Source organism: Procambarus clarkii, chromosome 35, assembly GCF_040958095.1.
Source record: "Procambarus clarkii isolate CNS0578487 chromosome 35, FALCON_Pclarkii_2.0, whole genome shotgun sequence".
Taxonomy (NCBI): domain Eukaryota; kingdom Metazoa; phylum Arthropoda; class Malacostraca; order Decapoda; family Cambaridae; genus Procambarus; species Procambarus clarkii.
This window is the reverse complement of record NC_091184.1, coordinates 33,417,529-33,439,981: the sequence shown is the minus strand read 5'-3', so window position 1 is coordinate 33,439,981 and position 22,453 is coordinate 33,417,529. Positions and strand designations below refer to the sequence as shown.

The following is a 22,453-nucleotide window of genomic DNA, read 5'->3' as shown; positions in this document are numbered from 1 at the left end:
TTCTGAAAACATCAACAAAACCCAGAGCGTGTGCGCACTGCAGTTTCTAGCCATCATGTTTTATCCGATGCTTTTACTATTCTAATGCCATTAGTAAATATAAATTGAAAAATACATATATCTTCAAGAATGATCTACTATACTTCTGTTGTACACTACAGTACTACAAATTGAATAACGAAATTTGTATTTGTAACTTTTTATCCATGGATGGTACAGTACTACTGACATTTTTGTTCTAACACCCATTTTTCTCCCATCTGTGTTAGCTTGGCATTATTTCTTCTCATACAAAATCCTTTTTCTTTGGATATTTCATTATTTGAATACAATAGAGGTCTGCCTCCAGTACTCAGATTTAGGAAGATGAGATATTTAAGATGCATGAAACACTGAATTTATAGAATAGTGATCATGGCTGGTGTGTGAAGGACTGGTAGAAAAGTTGAGTGCCAGGACTGGCAACGACTGACAAAAAGCCAAGGAAGAGTTATGGTGGTAATGATTGCGAGAAAAATTCTCAAACTTTAAAATTTGTATGAATTTGATCAAACAGTTTTCAAGTATTGTACAATACTATACTTAGCAGGATAAGAATGAACTTCAGTATGGTAAATAAAAATGTTATACTGTATTTGTATTATATTACAGAATCATTGTTAATATATTATCTGTACTGTATCTTAACTTGCACAAAATGTTGTAGTATCATTTGATATAAGAAAATCCTCAAATGTTGTGATTAAGAACCAAATAATATTTAAATCTGGAATTCACAAAAAGTCAGAATGAAATCAGCATAAATGTCTGGATATTTAAGATTGCACGATATGTATGTATATATTATATATAGGTGTGTGTGTGTAATTACCTAAGTGAAGTTTTAGGATGAGGGCTACGTTCATGAACCCATCTTTCCAGTACTGTCAAATAACGTTTTGAAACTACTGATGGTTTTGGCCTCCACCACCTTCTCACTTAACTTGTTCTGTCTATCACTCTGCAAAAAAAACCTTTCTAATATTATTTCGGCACCTTCATTTCCTTAGCTTGAATCAATCCTCTTGTTCTTGAAGTTGCTGATTTTAGCAATTTCTATGTCAATTTGGGTCAATTCATGTTATTATTTTGTAAGTGGTGATCATATCACCTCTTTTTTCTTCTGTCTTATAGTTTTGGCATATTTAACGCCTCTAGCCTCTCCTCGTGACTCTTGTTTTTCCGTTCTGAAAGCTATTTTGTAGTATGCCTTTGTACCATTTCCAGTTTATTGATGTGCTTCTTGAAATATGGGAACCATACAACTGCTTCATGTTTCAATTTTGGTCTCTCAGAAGTCAGTTTCCTTAGTATTTCACCATCCACATATTTAAAAGCGAATCTGAAGTTGGAAAGCGACGCATACGCTACTCACACAATGTTCATTGTGTTCTCCTCTGGTGACAGTTTACTATCCAAAACCAGCCATAGATCTCATTCTTTGTTAGAGTTCTTATATTGCTTTGAATATGAATTCCTATGAATACATTTTTGAATGTTATAAATATTTCTATATACTGTACATAAATATAACTTGTTCAAAGGAAATTCTGGCAGAGCACATAATGAAATTAAATTTAAAGTTTAACAATATTTTCAGATAATGTCCCTCTAAAATTCCATACCTGTTAACTGTGTTAATGTAAAGAGCTCTGCACTTCCCTTCGTGCTACTCCGGTAACATACAGGCAGATCTGGACTCCCAACTTGCGCGCTTAAGAACCTATCACCCAGAAATTATAATAAAAGTGACATCTATAATCTTCATGTATCCATAATAAATAGAGCTATTTTTTATATTTATTCTCTTCTATGCTAATTTATTAAAGTAAAAATAAAATTAACTTATAAAAAGTACTTAAAATTCTTATAAATTACTTTAAAATTCTAAAGTATGATATCCTCAAAGGATCTTGAGTTTTCTTTTTAACTAACATTGTACTGGTAGTTTGAACATATACCTTTACAAAAGTGCAATACAATTCTGTATAGCTTTTGTTAAATACAGTAATGTATATCCACAAATTTGTTTATCAAATTTGATTTTTTATTTAAGTATTAAATATATGAACAAATGTACTTTAGTACCATCTTAACCCTTTCACTGCAGAAAGCAGCCTCGATTTTTGTAAAGAACAACTTGAGTCCAAGTACCAAGAAAATAGTTTACATATCTTATAATGGTATCCCAGATGATCTGGAAGTTAAAACAGAAGTTTGGGCCCTAGTAGTTTTAGCCATTTCTCGCTCTACAAATAAACTATGTTAAATTTAATCAAATTAAATTTAATTATGGTTTATAATACAGTATTGTCTTGTACACCATGACAGTGTAAATATAACCCCTCCCCCCTCACCTGCACAAGTGTGCGCACACCCCACCCCATCTTCTTGTTTTGGTAGTACCAGTACTCATAGTAACGATAAGGACCATAGTACATATATCAACGTACAATAATTAGAAATCGACACTATTGAATTTGGACAAACTGGAAAAGATTTTCTAGTTATGTTGCGAAGACAAACTAACCTAACCTAACCTTCCTAGGCCTAATACACAATATCTGAGGTCGAATATAGTACATGTGTGTGCAACATTAGGCCTAGGAATATTAGTTTTTTCAGCTTCATTTTTTTGGACTCTTATAAAGTGAATACTACAAAATTACATCTTCAGCAATTGCTTAGTATGTCAATCTTTGTATTATGGTGCACTTACATAAACTACAATCTAAGCAGGACGAGGAGTTGCGTACACGCACACTACTCACACTAGTATGGCGAGTTTCCATCTTGTGTAAATGTTTTCATCATCAAGACTTACTTAACATTATGAGTGAAATAATAATAATAATGGTAAAAAATATATTGAAGATACTTTTTTATTATTAGAAATATTAAAACCAGAAAACAAATCAATGCAGTAAAAGTCATAATTAAATTTTTGTATTTTGCTCTTAAAATAAATTAAAGTCCTTGTTTATTGCAATGATATACCATAGATTGGAAGCACATTTTGCCTGGCAATAATTTATGTAGACTACTACTGTATTTATATTATAAATTATTGACTCAAAATTTTTATTTTTATATATTTTTACATTTAACACACGGTTTATTTTGAAAGATTCATTTTTTATTAGAAATTTAAAAAAAAACAAAAATCCCCTTCAAGATTGTGCTTATTGAATGTATATACATACAGCTTGATAATATGTTGTCTTGGAAACATGTATGGCTTGATAGAGAATTTCTTGGACCACGTTTTCTATTATATATTGGAGATTCAGACAAATATTTATTTTTATTTAGCTTTTATTTCCACTATGAAAATATTTTATTTTTCATTGTTTTTAATAATATATTGTAGATGCTTTTTGTTTCCTACTGCAAATGCAATAATGTAAAACAAATACATTTTGTATCTACTTTCCTACCCTCGGTGGGAATACAAGTGTCCAAGAGGCGCTGCAGCAGCGAAAGGGTTAGCAATACCTCAGTCAATCTTTCCTGTCGACTTGAAAAGCTGAAGAAGTCTCTCAAAGGCATTCAAGAAACGACATTATAGCACAGAAAGTATCATAATTATCATGTTTAAAGCCTTAGAAAGAAAGAAAGAAAGAAAGAACTTTTCAAAGTGTTTGAAGTCCGAAGTGAGAAATATGCCATCATATGAAGAGTACGAAAACATGCTTAATGCTTACACAAACAGTTACCGTAATCAACCTGAGTTATAAATGTGCAACACTTCTTGAAGGGTACAGAGGGAACTAGTAGATACTTTCCCTTAGTAAACTTCCTGTCCTGTAGTCCTTGTTTCTTGTACTCAAACTTACAATTTCAGATACCGGTATATTACATCTTGAACAGACTGTAGCAAAAAAGTTCAGTGAAATTTTTTTTATTTGTATTCATTCAAATGTGCCATTCTCTAAAGGCTCAGGCTTTACTTTAGAATTATCCTTTATTTCCCTCATGGTAAAATCCTCCTCATCGAGGTCGACACCTGCAACTAGAGGCCGGATCACCATCTTGATTTGATTTAATGCTCTCTGGTATACATTGTTGTCCTCCTAGTGGTATAAACAAAAGTAAGTAGTTACATTATTTGGTTTGACACTGCTAAAAAAAAATAAAACACAAAAAACATTAACTTTCAACAGATAATGACTGAATAACATATAAACCTTCACATTCAAAATTTTTTGTCAAATTCAAATACATTAATTTTACAAATATGTAACTTGGCTACGCTTATTAAATACTCCAGGTAAACATCACTTAATGACATTTTCATATATTGTACTGGAAGAAGAGGAGGGAGGGAGGGCAGGGAGGAAGGCAAGGAGGGAAGGAGGAGGGAGAGGGAGGGAAGGAAGAGGGGGAGGAAGGGAGGGAAGGAGGGGGGGGGGGAGGGAGGAGGGAGAAAAAAAAGCTGCAACACTTGTCGGAGCTTTCAATACATGACACCATTCACTTCAATAGTTTATGACAATTGTCAAAGCAGTTTGGTCCCGCCAGACTGGATGATTGTAATCCCCATGCCGGATGGCTAGATTAGTGACCTTGCATTTAGGAGGGTCAGACACACAATGGCAGAGAATGATAAACCATCAATAACTGTCACCCATAAGGCGGCAGAAGTAGATAGTAAGACAGAATTAACCATCGGTTTGTAGGAAAACTGATAGCCAACACTCAAACCTGCAAGGAGTGTACTCACCTAGTTGTGCTTTGCAGGGGGTTGAGCTTTGGCTCTTTGGTCTTGCCTCTCAACCGTCAATCAACTGGTGTACAGATTCTTGAGCCTACTGGGCTCTATCATATCTACATTTGAAACTGTGTATGGAGTCAGCCTCCACCATATCACTGCTTAATGCATTCCATTTGTTAATTACTCTGGCATTAAAAAAATTCTTTCTAATGTGTCTGTGGCTCATTTGGGTACTAAGTTTCTACCTGTGTCCCCTAAATGTGGGCTTGGTGGGTTGCATGCATCTGTCTCATAAATCAAGGCATACCTGAAGAACACACACAAACCAAAATAATGTATGCACATAATAAAATAATATAAAATGATATCTTTAACTTACAATGGCCTTTTGAAGCTCTTCTTCCATGGTTTTTAAATTGGAATTTGTAGATTTAAGCTCCTTATTTAATTTACTGCATCTCTCATATGATTTCTTGGATTCTTCTTTGCAGCTTACTGAAAGGATAATGATACAACTAGATGTGGTTTGATTACAAACAAGCCAATTTAATGGCAATTATTATGCATCTGACATGTCTGTCTGTCCCATCAGAGCTTTGTTAGCTTGTGTTATATGAACAAATCCACAAGGCCCGTGACAAGGATTCGAACCTACGTCCAGGAGCATCCCAGACGCTGCCTTAATCGATTATAAGCCTACTTTTAATCATAATTATTGTGTTATAAGCCCACACCATGTGACCCACTGCACTTCTGCTCCCTATTTCTCTAGACCAGGGGCTACATATTGGGCTTATCCTCTTAGTTCAGGTCTAATAGATCCAGCATCATCATTGTGACAAATTGCTGGACCTTCTCAATTTTGATTCATAAGAACCCCCCCATCTTGCAAAATACAAGAAAATTATAACTCTTCCAGAGATGCCACAAAGCTGATGTACCACACCAGAGTTATGAGAACAGCCTCAAAGGAGTTGAACCTACAAACATTGGAATGAACAGTCCAAAGTATATTTCTTACTCCTATATGCTTATAGACAGAGAGGATTAGCTCTTAGACCCCACCTCTTCACCTTTGGGAAGAGTATATGCTGCAACATTGCCAAATAAATTTATTGACTTCATCCCTTAACCCTTTCAATACGACACACGGCTCTGGTTTAAGGAGAAAAAAAGTTGTTCACAGCAATATGGGAATTTTGTCTACATAAAATTAATTTAAAAATCCACCAACGTTCATCCAGACATCTGGCTTTTAAAACAAGTTTTGGCATGGTAGCTCCAGCCATTTGGTAGTACAGTACTAGAGGAAAATATTATCCAACACAACAGAAGTCCACTTTAGCCTTATTCCAGGTTTCCAGGACACGGCCCATCATTGTGTAGGTGGATACAATATGACCCGGTAGGTAATGTGGTGCAGCACTGGCCATTATAGCACACGTTACCGGTATGTTGACGGAACAAACCAATAATAGTGCCCCAATACCAATTGCATAACACTTCAAAACCTGGTTTCTCTATGCTGCCACCATGTGGTAATATGTAATATTATATATATGCAGTAAAAGTGTAAGAGATGCGGTATCCACATCATATTCAATGCAAAGTGTCATGTCACCCCTTAAAGAATGATAATGGGATAATGGTGGTTAGATGGAGTTAAAAGGCATCAAGCAATTGACAGCCTTTTGTTTTGAATGTGTTTATCTTTACTATGTATTATGATTATTAAAACTAATATTAGATATTATACTACTCTTGTAATTAAGATCTCAAATATTATTGGAATAACTCAACATTTTTAGATATTAAGCAAATAAAGAATAGTATGAAAATACCATGACAGCTGTACACATGACATGTGTGAGTGGAGCCCCTTTACATGAAAAATAAATATAATATATACAATATCATGAGAACAATACACTGCAGTAGACTGTATTTACAAATGTTATTGTAACTTACATAGTTCCTTCTGTAGTTCTTTAAGCTTCTCTTCTGTGTTACTTCTTGCATTCTCAGATTTTTCTAACTGTTGTATTAATTTCCCGATGTCCACCAGAGAACCACCATACTTCACTACACCTGTCAAATGCACACAATAATTATTTTAGCTTGTATGTCCTTAATTAGTCCTCGTCTGCTTATAGAACCAACGTGAGCTCATATTATAGTGCAACAAATCTTACTCTGCCCGACATACATCAATTTTAAACTGCACCATACAAAAGATACTTTGTTATATCTAAGACCACATTCAACATTCACCCCAACATGGTGGTCACGTATTTTCAAACCTCTAAAACCCCATTTCTTAATTTTTTATTGTACAGGCAGTCCCTAACTTATGAAAGAGGTATGTTCTAAGAAGGCATTCTAAGACAGCTGCTTCTAACTCGGAACTAGATTTCCCACAGGATTACACTATAAATTGGGAATGCACACCTGGACCATCAAAAATCAACATATAAAACTCAAATTTGGGAAACAAATAAAATAGAATTATCCTGCTTGTCTGATTTGATGCTTTCAACAGAGCAAAGAAGTATAATTACTAGAGGACAATGCAATAAAAGGTGGCAATGCATTGGCACTGGTGCACCACCAACACACTTTCAGTTTATCAGCCATTATTGAGGAACTTTTCTTCTATAAAACGTTAAAATAATGCATTAGTAGCACTGTCATGTGTGTGGATTACAGAAATGGTTTGTGTGATATGAGGAAAAATTGGGGATTTTGAAGTGCTTCATTGGTTGTTCGTAAGTCAGGAGCCCCCCCCCCTGTACAACTTTACCTTTCTCCTGCTTCAGCTCATTTTACCTTTACATACATCATTATTGACCTATTTCCTACTTTATGAGGTGACAGGCATCAACCTAGAGAAAGAGGCGAATACAGCAGTTTTAGCATTTTAGCCTTTAGTTAAGAGGGTTACAGAATACATCTGCCTCTCGATATTCAAGGCAATAGATGACCTGGTCCTACCCTGGAAACAAACCGTAACTGTCCCTATTTTCAGCTTGTTACAACTTGTAATAAAATTGATACATCATGGCTTAACATGTTTATGACATATTATAATGTTGTTACAACTTGCTATATTGGTTGTTATAACTTGTTAGGAGGTGTTTCTTGTCTGAACGTTGTACCAACGTCGTAGTTTCGCTGTGTGTTTGGCGGGTATTGCTTTCCTTACATCTATTTCTTTCAGGTATTTCCTTACAGCCTCAACTATTACCCTATCAGCCATAACAGGTTCCTCCACTCTTTCATCATCACTTTAGTTTAAGTCTTCCTTGTCGCATGCTATGCAGACCTCCTTGAGGACGAGGATCCTCTCAGAGAGGTCTCAGTTTTTTGTGAAGATGATTCAATATTTTTTAGTTTAATAACTTGTTTCTTTACTGTTGATTTTCTTCTCTCTTTCTTCAGTGCGATCATGTAGTCAAAACACTAATAAAGTGATTATTGGTTCCAAACCATTCCCAGTTCATTCAGAACATATGCATAAAGTAATGCAATCAAAAATACACATTGTACTACCTTTCTGAAAATATCAATTACAAATAATATCAATATATAAAGCCTTTACAAGCTTAAAAGATATGCAAACAAAAACATTTACATAATAAAACATATTTAAACCTTGACTCAATCATTAATATTTATATTACACTTATACTAATATTTGTATTATACTAATATTCATATTGTACTTATACTAATATTCATATTACACTTATACTAATATTCATATTATACTTATAATAATATTCATATTATACTTATAATAATATTCATATTATACTTATAATAATATTCATATAATACCTGTAGACGATACCAACGGTTCTTCTTTGTTGCGAGAACTTTTTCTGGACGGTGTCCTTATATCTATACACACGGATGTAGTAAACGTATCGGCAAATAATGGCATCACAGTATTGTTACCTGAGGGAAAAAACATTCATGTTACGAAAATTCTACAGCGCAAAATGCAGAAAGATCTGGTACACGAAATCCTAGTTGCTCTCTGAGGACAAAGTTAATACTTCCACAGTTTTATTTTGTCACCAGACACAAAGCAATTCCAAGAAAAAACTTAAATGTAGGAACAAAAGTATGGCTTACCCTAAATTGACTAGGCCTGTATCTTTATTATTTAATATATATACTTTAACTACGTAAACATTGTTTAAATATCTTTGTTCTTTAAATATATTATGACAAACAGATGACTAAAGTACTACTCCAAGATCTCTCTCCTTAACCCCTGTGATGTGCCCTGATGTTTGGAAAAAAATATCCCCCCCTCCCAAACTGTTTCCTTCTAACATTGTTAGAATGTGTCCCAATGTTACGATTCATTATCGTTGATGGAACAATCATCCCTGGTTATGCATGGGGCGGGAGTTGCCATGAAGATATTCTTACATATTTATTTCAATGTCACCAAATAGTTGATATGTTTATTTAGTTTTAAATGTTTAAAACAAATATTTCACACAATTATTGGACTCAAAACAAAACACTCAAAATGCATGAAAATGGCTTAACAAATATTGATGGAGGTGAGTGAATTAACCCTTATGGTCATAATTATAGAGAATCAACCTTGTACTTGTACAGTGAACTCAAGACTCATTTTCATTCAAGATATAAATGTAAGCATTAGGTAATTAAATACTATGATTTTTAACAACAGATTTTAAATAGGTGAATTTATATACAGTACTCTATAGAATATTATAGTATAAAGTGTTTAGTAAGATTGTGATAATTTTTTGTACTAAGTGCTGTATTCCTACATGAACTATTTGATCTTCACTAATTAAATTATTAAAGGAAAACAATTGAGCATCTAAATTTTCAACACAAGGCTCAACACATCATGAGAGATGATCACCACCATATTACAACACAAAATTTAGTCCCTTCAGTGATACAGATATAGAAGATGCAAGTGATCTATCTATATCGAGAGGGCTGTAAATCAATTCAAAATGTTTCTAGGAGTGTTGTACAAAAAACAAAAAAACAAATATACATATACGATCTGACATACCCTTAGCCAAACTTTCCAAGTCTATGAGTGGTGGAGGGTCTCTTGGTTTGTCCTTGTCGTCTAAGGAAACATCAGTCAATTTTCGGTAGTGTAAGACATCTCGAGACATTACCTTTGACATTAATTTCTTTTGCTGAAACATAATATAAACCAAGCTCTATAAAAAATATATATCAAATTACCTACACAAGCCAAAATTTAAAAAAAAAAAAAAAAAAAAAAAAAAAAACAGCATTCTAGAAACATTGATGCAAATTTAGAACGCATAATCCCAAATATGAATGTAGAGGAAAACATTATTGTACATCTGGTCTGTTCTATAGCAAATCTGTCCTTTTCTATATTAACACTGATTGGGACTGATCTCTACTAAATATAATGAAAGCTTTGCATCAAATTATTTTAACAATGCAACAATACCAGAGCAGACAAATCCGTCACAAAATGCATAAGAAAATAAAAAAATACATATACCTTTAGCATATACACATGCATACCTGTGCTCTAGATAGGTTGAGACCGAGCATATTGATGATGTCCTCAAGATCTCGGTCAATTATATAACCCGTATGTGTCTGGTCGAAGTAAACAAATGACAGGAGAAGGAATGGGTCAATTGTGATCATCTTTTTCTTCTCCTTCTTTTCTCTTCTTTCTCGATCTTTCTTGTCATCCTTCTTCTTTCCGTCTTTGGTGTCCTTGCGGTCATCTTTCTCCTTGTCTCCACCTTTACTACTGATGGCTTCATCTTTGGAATCGTCATCATCCTGCAGTTACATACACAACAACAAAAGTTTCAATTAAGCTCTACTATAATTCAGATAAAAGTTATCTGATTAATATTAACCTATATTATAACAATAACCTATATTATAACAATTTATTCCCCCCACCGTCCCACCCCAAATCCTTATCCTAACCCCTTCCCAGTGCTATATAGTCATAATGGCTTGGTGCTTTCCCATGATAATTCTCCCTCTCTCCTCTAGAAACCCTTCTCGAGCAGTTTACCAAAGTTTTTATGCTCTAGGGGTAAGACATTTCAACTACCCTCCATGGTTCAAGGCTTCTGATGGAATATTTGAAATATGTAAGAACTCCACAGGAACATTTGACTTTAAGGGTCATATTATAGAAAATACTTTATATGTAGTCATAGTTTTAGTGTCAGGAAAACCACTAGTTTTTAGTAAGGATACTTTTCCAACAGGTGCGAGAATGTCCTGAGGCAAGCCAATTTTAACATCACTAGTGATATTCTTGTTAAAAATGGCAATAGATCACTCTTTTCTTTCTTGAGATAGTTTAAGCTTTTAACAGTGGTTTCCGTTCGAGTTCATGAAGCCGTAGATATTGTGACAGCACTAATTAGTAACTCACAACAAGTAGAAGTTTTGTCCACAGCTTGGATGCACTTTGGGCAGTATCTACCCCTTAACATCGTTACACATGAATTAACCAGGGCCATAGCATTAAAAAAAAAACTTTCATTATCTGCAAACACAGCACAATCTACTGAAACACTGAATGATAAAATCTTCTTGGCAGCACACCAGTAAGCAGCTGCTTTACTAGACTCAAATTTTGTCTGTGTATACACCTCAAGAAAGTTACTTATGCCCTGTACAAGTATTTAGGAAGTAACTGTAAAAATTATAAAAGGCACTTATTTTAGTGTCTTGGAATGCCATACTTTAGTGCACCATGAATTAAAAAGCATTGGCTAGTAAATAAATATGATTGGGAGAATACAATGTAGCAAACCTAATGGAGAATTTTGTGCATTACATTACAGTATTATGAACTTTATTTACACAATACTGTATGTAGAAAAAGAGGCGAGATTTCTACAAAATATTAAATCTTTTGAATGACATGCTACGACAATCACAGAGGTAGTAACAGAGGAGGGAGTGAAAAACTACTAAATAGATTCTAAGTACCATGGGTAGGGAAGCAGGAAGATTCTCTGCTCAGAAGAATAAGAAATGAAAACAAGAATGTGAATTTTTTGTTAGTAAGTGTACTGTACTAGCAAAAGTTTTAAACATGTAAAAATTTGTGTTTTAAATATTGCAATGATATAGTATGATAGATTAGTAGAAGTCCAGCATAGGGCCAGGTGCTAGGACCAGTTAGTTATTCAGTCCTTACTTATCAGTGACTACAGGGGAGCGAGTTAGCTCTTTATGCCTTGCCTCCTAGCCATTTATACCTAGTGTGATAATTCTCTCTCTCTCAACGTTAACATTTTCGTATTTTTTGTTCAAGTTGGTCATCGTATCTTCAGCCACATTATTGTGATTCATCGTCTGCGCAAGTTTATCTTAGTCAATGGATGATAAATACATCTGGTAGCATGATAGGCTATGCAAGTTTGCATCATCCCAAGCTCCACCTTCCTTCTAATGAGTGCTCTTCCCTACTTTCTATTTGTGCCTTTGTCTTTTCGTTCTTCCAACATGTAACTTTTCTACTTGTGTTTTCATATACATCAATCATTTACACATTTCTCTTTCCTAGTGAAAACACGTCAAACTAAACTATGTACTATGAAGAATTTGTGTGCTGTGGGGCCCTAGTAATGGTGTGTGTGGCTGTCATCAGTCATCGACACTCGCAAGGTTCAGGAGAAAGTAAGTTGACCCTCTTTAAAGGGTTCGAGACCCATACAGCCCAGGAGAATGGAATTGACAGTCTTCTTACATATTCTATACAAGAATCTACAGTAAAAATGAAGTGCTGTAAATACATTTCAATAACTGAAGAAATCACGCACCATGTGTGATTACAATTTACTTACAATTACGATTACAATTACTTACAATTTCGTCGTCGTCATCGTCCTCTATTTCCTCCTCCTCCTCCTCTTCCTCCTTCTTTTCTTCCTTCTCCTCTTTTATCTCTTCTTTCTCTTCCTTCTCTGGCAATTTCTTTTCTTTTTTTTCGCCATCTTTATCCTCTTCCATTTTCTCTTCTTTATCTTCTTCTTCATCCTTCTTTTCTTTTTCTTCTTTTTCTTCTTTCTTTTCTCTTTCTTCTTTGTCATCTTTTTTCTCCTTATCTCTTTTTTCTTTGTCTTTCTCCTTCTCTTTCTTTTCTTCTTTTTCTTTTTTCTGAAATTATACTTAATCCTTAAAGCATCATAAGTGACAAAATCTTCAAACATAACACACACACACCTTCCTCCACTTACTATTCCTCTCACTTTCACCACACACACACACACACATGGCAGTTCTGGAAACTGGAGCATGCTGGAGGGGTGACAGGGAGACTTCTGACATAGATGAAAAATTGTCTAATTGACAGACAGATGAGGGCAGTAATCAGAGACAATGTATCTAACTTTCAGAAGTGTTACTAGTGGAGTACCACAGGGTTCAGTTCTTGCACCAGTAATGTTCATTGTCTACATAAACGATCTACTAGAAGGAATACAGAATTAAATAAACATATTTGCGGATGATGCCAAGATACTAGGGAAGGTGCATAGACAAGCTACAAAATGGCTTCCAGAACTGAAAAACAAGTTACGAGGAGAGACTAGAGGCGTTAAACATGCAAAAACTAGAAGACAAGAAAAAGAAGTGATCACCACTTACAAAATACTAACAGGAATTGACCAAACTGACAGAGGAGTTCCTGTAACCAGAAACTTCACAAACAAGAGGACACAGATTCAAGCTAATGGAACAATGGTGCCAAAAAAAAAAAAATTTACCAAGTTTTCTTTTGCAAACAGAGTGGTAAACGGTTGGAAAAAGCTAAATGAGGTGGTGGTGGAGGCCAAAACCGTTAGGCATTTCAAAGTGTTATAACACAAAGAGTACTAGGAAGACGGGACACCACGAGCATAGCTCTCATCCTGTAACTACACTTAGGTAATTACACACAGAAGAGTCAGGAGTTAATGCATTAGACAACTGATAGCGTCGACAGATCCCAAGTGCTAGAATTCATTCCATACAAGAACAACTATGGAAAAGTATACATATGAAGACATTAAAATATACTTATAAATCCTAGTGGGCAGATGCATACATGCATGGATACAAATATATTAACCTAACAGCCTATATATAAGAAAATCAATGTGAATATTTAAGATTGTCTACAATATTTTAGAAATTATAATTCAGTATAAAGATTTTTTTTTAAATAATTTCAGTTTCTGATTTTCCTTAACTGCCATACAGCAAAAGAATTTATTAAACATTTAGTGCCACAGCTGTTTCCAACACACTTCTCCTTACTTCTTCCTTTGCTGGCTTTTCTGGGCATTCAAACAGGGCACGGTAAATGCGGAACGCAAAATCTCTCATGAGCATTTCATTGAATAATTCTGCAAAAAGACTGACTTCAAAGGAATGTTCTTTGTTGTCCTCCTGAAAGAAAACAGAAAAGACAATACATTAAACGTGGCATTATCACAAGAGCCCCACATTAAACTTTTAAAGGATATATATAATATTTTACATTAAGAACATTAGGGCAATGGTACGGTGCCAAAGGAGTGGAAAATAGAGCAGTGATTGTACCACTAAATGAAAATAAAGGAGGAACATAGTGAGTGTAAGAATTATAGAGAATGAAGTAGATGGAAAGAATGATTAGAAGAGTACAAGAAAGTCCTGAGCAATTAGTCAGTGACGAACATATATAGGCGATATACAGTATTTACAATGCGACTCGAGACAGCTTGTAGAAAAGGCCTTCAAGAAAGATTGAGGCATACAAGGCATTTATGGATTTGAAAAATTATGAGAGTCAGAGAAGGACTCTTAAGAGTTACAAGTATGCATGGACTTGGTCGAGTTCTGTTAGACATATAGTACAGTATCCACTCAATTTAACAGCCTATATGGGGCTGAGCCCAAGTCGTTATTTACGGAGCTCCGTTATTTCCGACGTTAAGTCGGGTCGGGTAATTTTTCAAGTAACATTCAGGTAGGATATATTTTATACTGTATAACTAAAATTAAATAAAGTTCATTGTGTAATTGCATTCCAATTTAGTGCACGGCCGACGATTAAGCCAGTTGCTGGCTGCTGCATGGATGATGTGTAAACACGCTCTGATCAAGTCCAGATGGGTGGGAAAAAATTGATTCATTCCTTTGTATTGAAAAATATTTCATGTATCAATCAGCGAGTTAATATTGTCTTAATAAAATTTTAGAGATGTGTTTTGATTTACCCTGAACAGTGCAGGTAATGTATTTTTAATGTTACGACACAGGCTGTGGCGGCCATGCCATAACAATGGCGATCGAGCCTTGTCACTGAGAGCTAGCCAAGACGAAATATTTTGAGCTCACCTTTTCTCTGCTGACGATAGAATATACATTTGCAGAGACTAATATGTAGCTTTTGTTGAAAAAAAACAACTAATATCTTGTAATACTATAATAAAATTGGTAAATTGACTGACTTTTAATGTTACAACACACGCTGTGGCGGCCATGCCATAACAATGGCGATCGAGCCTTGTCACTGAGAGCTAGCCAAGACGAAATATTTTGAGCTCACCTTTTCTCTGCTGACGATAGAATATACATTTGCAGAGACTAATATGTAGCTTTTGTTGAAAAAAAACAATTAATATCTTGTAATACTATAATAAAATTGGTAAATTGACTTACTTTTAATGAAGCTGAAGATTACGAAGCTGTGAAGATTACGTCATCCTCTGCAGCGCTTGTTTTATATTGTTTATGTTGTATACAGGGTACATACTGTATGTACACTTATTTTCAGGCATATTTTAATAGAGTATCCTTCTGTTTCTTGATGTCACTTACTGTACTTTTCCCGATGTTAAACTCTGCTGCTGGTCGTGCATGAGAATATCCTTTATCAAGTTTCTTAATTAACTCCAGCTTCTGTGCAACCGTCAGGCGCTTCCTTTGGGTAACTTTTGGCATTTTGTAAATTAAAAAGATCACAATTACAGTACAGTAATATCCTTCACAATTGAAGCTAGCCGCGCGAGTTCACGGTAAACAATGGGAACACATGGCCGGCGGAGTACATACTAGGTCCGTGGGAAAAAAAATACCTAGTGCCTATACATACTATAAAAGGTATTTATTAAGAAAACAAAGACTTTTGCTTAATAAAAACTGTTTCAAAATATTTTATTAATAATAATTTACAATTTTCTTCATTAAAGTGAATCATTTTAAAAGAAAATTAAGATGTAATATATGACTCTGGACGATCCAGGTCGGTGGCGGCCTGGTCGCCATGTGAGGGGATGCTGATGCCACAACAAACCCAATACCGACTGTCGGTAATATCGACCGCAGACCGGTATAGCAGGCTCTAGCTACTGGGCTCCCAAACCGGTCGTTAATACCAGCAGATCGGTATAAAAGAGGCCGTTAAATTGAGTGGATACTGTAGTGAATTTTCTGCATCAAGTAGTGAATTGCAAGAGTAGGTGATGAACATAAATTAGGAACAGCAATGGGTCTAGGACTTAGCATGAATGACCCTACTGTCTAGAAAAATAAAATCTACCACAGCCATTTTCTCTTCTCATTTGTGGTAACTCTGTCATAGAGCCATCAAGTTAATCAATGATGGGAGAAAGGAGGGTGCTAAACAAATAATTGAATAATTATATTAAATGAATGATTATATTTTAAAAATTGAAATTATAATAATAGCCCCAGATTAAACAACAAATTCTATATCCTTTCTAGGCAGCTTTACTCCATCCTATGAAAGTGAGACAGGATAACAGTGATGTTTGTAAAGGATTAAATTTTTGGGTCAACCTCATTTAAAAAGAATTTAAATGAATTTAATTCATCTAACTCTAAAAATTGCAACACTGACCTGTCTGTAATCCAGCAACACAGAAAGTGACATCGTAGTGCAGTCAAATTTGCCTGACTTTGCAGTGCGTGATGGATGAACAACAATCATTGGCTGATCGGGAAGGGTGTATCGCTTCTCAAGCAAGTTTCTTTCCCGCTCCTCTGCCTTCTTTTTCTATTTTGATAAACAAAGATACTGAGATTACACACTACCATTTGATCTATAGTAAACTGCTTATCAATACAACTTTATCCACCAGAACTAGAGCTAAACAAATTTAAATGGCCTTGTATCTCTTCGTAACCTTGGTTTAGAGCACACATTAGAATCACGACAAGCATCAGACTAGTATAAAAGCCAAGCCAGTTTATCCAAGATAAACTAGTTCAGCTTTTATGGTCACCTGATGCTCACCAAGATTCCAATGTGTATGCTCTAAACTGAGGTTACGAAGTGATAGCAGGCCATATACTGTACATTACTTCATTTATAGCAAAGTTATTACTTCACATGAAAATTTTAAAATATCTTAAACAAAAAGTTTGATTAAAGATGCCAACCTCCTCTTCCTCTTTCTTTCTCTCCTCCTCCTCTTTTCTTTTACGTTCTTCTTCTTTTTTCCTCTCTTCCTCCTCTTTCTTCTTCACTTCATCTGTTTCAGTACTCTCTGCACTTGCTGCCTTTTCAGATTCCTCTTTCTCTTGTTCATTTTTCAATATCTGAAAAATCCAAAACCCTCATATGATACATATATGTATACATATACATTATCATTATCCAGGTTCCCATTTTAATGGGCTGGGGAGAAACAGCTCAAGAGAAAATATGGGAACATTACAGAGATAAAAAAAAAATTGTTATAGATATTTATTTACTGTATTACATAACTATTCATTACAACACTCACACTACAGAACATAGTATCACAAACAAACAAACAAGCACCAACATACTCCAATTACATTCCACTTGCTGACCACTTACAGAATACAAAATTTAATAATATTACAGACTCAACTGCATTTCCAGTTTCCATCAACATCTTCACCCTATTTTCTGTAAATCTAAAGTAAGTTTCCTAATCCAATATCTTTTATGTAGCAATCACATCCCCTTTATTTTTCTCCTCCATGTTAGCAAGATCGCATTCCCTTAGCTTATTCTCATGGTATAGCAATCTCAATTTTGGTATCAGTCTTATTGCAAATTGTTTACTTTGCAAAATTTCTTTTAGTATTTCACGATGAGAATGTTCCATGAAGGTGCTGCACACACTAGATATGGTCTCACACAGGCTGTCTATATGGTCTTGAAAGCATCCTTGTTCAGAATTAATTATAAAATACTGTTATGTTTGCCAGCTTCCCACATGCCACTGACGTTATCCCGTTTCTGTCGTCTCTGGTGTAAAGCTATATACCAGAATTGGAATTACAGTGAAACCTCGATTTGGTGAATCTCTGGTTGGAACACACACTTTCCGTGCCGAATTTACTCACCCAATTCGGCACAAAGTGTGTGAACAAGAAGCGGGCAATGTGTGACTTTGCTAAGGATGTTGTGACTGAGTTCACAGATGGAGGCAAAATTACAAGAATAAATTAAGGCCATGGGATAGCCACAGAGCACACTTAAAATCAAATTATATGTTTTTTTTTTTTACTTCCAATTGCAGAGCTTTACATGCAGTAAAATATGTGTCCATTTTCCTTTGAAAATGAGATTTCGAGGATTGGGCATGGGAAATAAGCTGGATGTGGTCAAACCTCTTTACACACAGGTTCTCTTGGTTGTTCCCCTTCATTGGACAGGCTGCAATTATAATTTCACTCAGTGAAATCAGCCTACAGAGCATGGAAATTAAGATATGAATGATAACTTTTTAATACTGCTCAATTTACAGTTTTAATTATTTTCACTTGACTTTTCTTTGTTCTTTGTAGGCTTTTTATTTATTTTTTTATTTATTTATTTTTTTGGGGGGGGGGGGGGCATTTTGGTCTTATTAGGTGTAGGAGCTCCTCACCCTTGACACTTCCCTAGTAACCCCACGAGTCCCTTAATCCCTTGGGAATTTACACTGGCAACCCCAAGAGTCCCTTAATCCTTTGGAAATTTACACTGGTAACCCCAGGAGTCCCTTAATCCCTTGGAAATTTACACTGGTAACCCCAGGAGTCCCTTAATCCCTTGGAAATTTAGTCCCTCACCAAGGAATCCTTGATGGGCTGACCCTTTTTTTTCCCGGCTATCATAGGTGGTGTCTTGGGGAATTTCTGCCAGGCCAGGTGCTCCTTGTATATGTTCAAGAGCCATGTCTATAGCTTATTCAGTTCAAGGTGCAGTGGAACCTCCAAGCCTGGGATGCACAAGGCCAATGACGAGATGATGAGAATACATTAATGTTGAGCTACTAATGCCTTCTCTGGTTGAATGCCTCAACAGGGTGGGCTTGCCAGTTCTTCTTGTACACTACTTGTTTTGCTTCCTGGTCTACTTCCATTATTTACCATACAGTGACACTTTGGCTTACAAATGCCCCTCTTTATGAACTTTTCGGGTTACGAGGCCAATTTCTTTGCAAAATCCGAATCAGGTTGCGAACTTTGCCTCGGGTAACGTAGTTTGTTGATATGCGTATAGCTGACGGGCATGGTGACCGTGCCTCAGTTTACTAATGCCTCTTGTTTAGTGACAATCACGCCTGAATTCTTTGTAAAGAATTCCAGTGTTTATTGGATTTTTGGGTATTTGAACATAAAAGTAATTATTATATATCTCGCCATGGGTCTCAAGACAGTCAGTGGTCAGGTTCAACCTAAGAAATTATTGTGAGTAGAGGATGTCAATTTCTCATTAAGAAAGTGTGTGACGTATGGGAAGCATTGCAAATTTTTTTTTAAAACTAACCCAGATAAAGCTGTAGCAGGCCATTGCATTGACCTTTTAAATGACAATGTGATGTCTCACTACAGACAAGTGTTAAAATGTAGGGAAAAACAAGTGTCTTTAGACAGATTCTTAGTAAGACAAGCAAGCAGTGGGCCACAACCAGGTCCTAGTGGTGCTCCTGAAAAACGTACAAGAGACAGAACTCCAGAGAAGTCATCACTGCCTGATGGAAGGGGGACTCCCCTTTCATTAAATTCATAAGCTGAGGTACCACTGTATATGCTTTTCTTCCCTGATTTTTTTAATGCTTACCTATTCCCATTAGATATGTACTGGCTTGTATATATATATATTACAGACACTGCACTTTGGTAATTTTTATGAGACTTATGTGAATGTAGCAAAATAGAACCACAAATGGGGAACTAATCAGCATTCAGTGAAATGATTCCAAGAAAATGGTAAATTTATCTCAAGAAGACGCCTACAAATCAATATTTTGTGAAGCCCAGAATGGGACAAATGTGATTAACGTGATTTCATTTTTTAATATACAAAAAGCAAAATATGCAAATTTATTATACACATATAAAAATTTAATATACAAAAAGCATAATGATATCACACCAAAATTATTAGTAGAGAAGAATGAATCATATAAGTAGGGTTGCTTATACACAAGATTAGTGGCTCGAGTACGTACGAGTGGATTTATACAAATTCTAAAAATATCAAATTCACAAATATCATTGTGAAAAATGGGAGGACGTTTCTTCATTATATATTCATCCACTCACTTTTGTTAGGCGTGCAATCAGCTGTGATTTCAGACCCTTGCTATTTAACATGCGGGCATCCAACTCTGCCCGAAGTTCAACCACCTGAAATGCGACATGGATCAAAAATGGTTCCCTAAACCAATGTTGAAAAAAAGTTTATTCAAGACAGTCTTTCATTACAAAAAACAATGACCGTATAACACTGAAAATGTGTAAAATGTAAAAAATATAAAATCCCAAAAGGAGATAAATAGAGAGGGACTGAAGATTTACAAATCTAGCCATTCAGGTCAATGTAGAAAAATGAAACTAAACTATATTTAAATAAACAATTCGTCTGTTTCACAGCTTATATTGATCGGTTATTACCTACAAGGCCTGATTAAGGGTCAACATAAACAAAGGAGAAGAACTAGATAAGAAAACCAAAATAAAGTACAAGTAAAAGAAAAAGAAGATTTATAATATAGGATATAACAACAAAATTGAAAAAAAATGTATATATTACCTAGCCTCACTACTAGATTTAAGTATGTTTATACCAAGCTGATGACAAAGAAACGTACCTTCATACTCTTCGGATCTAAGGTGGCATAGTGGCTTGGATCCTTTTTCTTAGGGGTCTCATCCTAGAAAAATGAAAAAGCACACTGTCAGTAAATTTGGGGAGGTTTTCAAGGAATGCAACAGTTATCAGCAGAACCTAACCAGACTGCCACAATGAAAATGAGGGGAAAAATTGGTCTATAAGATGTGTTCCTATCCTCACTCACTGCAGCTCGAACCTTAAGAGGGCATGTTTGTGGAGAAGATAAAGATGCTACATAACAGGGAAATGACACACCTTCACTGGCTGGGTAATTGATATAGCTATAAATCCTTGCTGGCCAAATTCAGAGGTTAATGATGATAAACAGAGATTATAAAACATAGGTAAGTTTTGGACCAATTTGGAACAATGGTGGGATCCAAACAGGTGATATGAAATGGACAGAGGAACTAAAATCCAATAATAAAAAGGTCATGAAAATACAGAAACGGCTAGTAGAGTCTGCAAGAAAAGGCTGGTGGTGGTTGATTGATATGGTTATGAATGATAGAGTTGAGAATGCACAGATGGATGATTGTGTCCACCAGAGGTCACACACTCAAGACCACCAAGACCCTTGGGTAAGTGACCTTTCACCTTCCCTGACCTCCAAGAAACCTGGCTGCAGCCAAATTTTTAACACCACTTTTTTAGTGTTCAGAGGTATTATATATTTATTGTTAAGTGTTGGAGAGAAGGCCCTTCATTGATAAAAAAAAAGCAAAATAATAATTAAAAATAAGAGGGATTCCCATACCACCTTACTGCAAACCACATCTAGAACAAATAAAAATGAGATCAACAATCTAGAAATGTTAAGGTATAAATAAAAGTACAAATTATATAAAGGAACAGAAACAGTAAATATATAAACTTCAACAAAATCTGCTCTCTAGGATTATGAGTAGTAAGGTATTATGGGAAGTGAACTTCATACCTAGACTGCTTGCTCTCTCTCTCTCTCTCTTCCCCACCCCCACCAGTCTCTCAACCAGCAAGTTCCAGAATGGAGTTCACAAAACAAGTAACCTTGCTATCACCATCTTCACCATACATTGAATTACTAAGGATCTGATTCCTTAAAAGTTGTGACTGCAGCACAGATAACTGGGATAAAGCACAGGGAGATGGTCTGCAAAAGGAGAGTAAACCGTAGAGAAGAAAAAGTTTGGGTGAGTGCCTTGTCTTCCTCCTCCTCCCCCTCCTGATCCTCGGGCTGCTGCTGGAATCCTGCCGAGGAGGAGAGCTTCTTGTCCAGCTGCCGCTTATAGTTGAGGTGGAGACCATCCCACTCCAGTTTGGCTGGGCAAACGTTCCAAACATCTGGGAGAAATAGTACAGTGGTTTCAACCCGGGCAGGCGAACTCCGGCCCTTGTGTGTAGATTCTCCTCGGCGATAGTAAATCTCCGCAAACCGGTACCTGAGATGGAATGGTGGTGCATCAGGAAGCAGCTCTTGGCGACTGAGGGTCAGGCAGTGTTAACATCTACGCGTACGACATAAACGCGCAAATATTGATTCAGCAGAAAATTGTAACACT

General features: G+C 35.6%; 1 protein-coding gene across 2 annotated transcripts in view; it reads right to left on the bottom strand.

Moving 5' to 3' along the window:
- Positions 1 to 3,336: 3,336 nt before the first annotated feature.
- Positions 3,337 to 22,453, bottom strand: part of LOC138371437 (cell division cycle and apoptosis regulator protein 1-like) — a 35,326-nt gene continuing 16,209 nt past the window's right edge. For both annotated transcript variants that reach the window (XM_069336289.1, XM_069336290.1), the window contains exons 8-20: positions 22,093 to 22,333; positions 20,890 to 20,952; positions 20,342 to 20,425; positions 17,213 to 17,371; positions 16,671 to 16,826; positions 14,081 to 14,212; positions 12,650 to 12,940; positions 10,322 to 10,591; positions 9,825 to 9,957; positions 8,591 to 8,710; positions 6,722 to 6,841; positions 5,133 to 5,248; positions 3,337 to 4,112 (exon numbers count right to left, since the gene is read on the bottom strand). In XM_069336289.1, the coding sequence (XP_069192390.1) occupies positions 3,951 to 4,112; positions 5,133 to 5,248; positions 6,722 to 6,841; positions 8,591 to 8,710; positions 9,825 to 9,957; positions 10,322 to 10,591; positions 12,650 to 12,940; positions 14,081 to 14,212; positions 16,671 to 16,826; positions 17,213 to 17,371; positions 20,342 to 20,425; positions 20,890 to 20,952; positions 22,093 to 22,333 (2,047 nt within the window). In that variant the 3' untranslated portion in view covers positions 3,337 to 3,950. The remainder of the gene's footprint in view (positions 4,113 to 5,132; positions 5,249 to 6,721; positions 6,842 to 8,590; positions 8,711 to 9,824; positions 9,958 to 10,321; positions 10,592 to 12,649; positions 12,941 to 14,080; positions 14,213 to 16,670; positions 16,827 to 17,212; positions 17,372 to 20,341; positions 20,426 to 20,889; positions 20,953 to 22,092; positions 22,334 to 22,453) is intronic.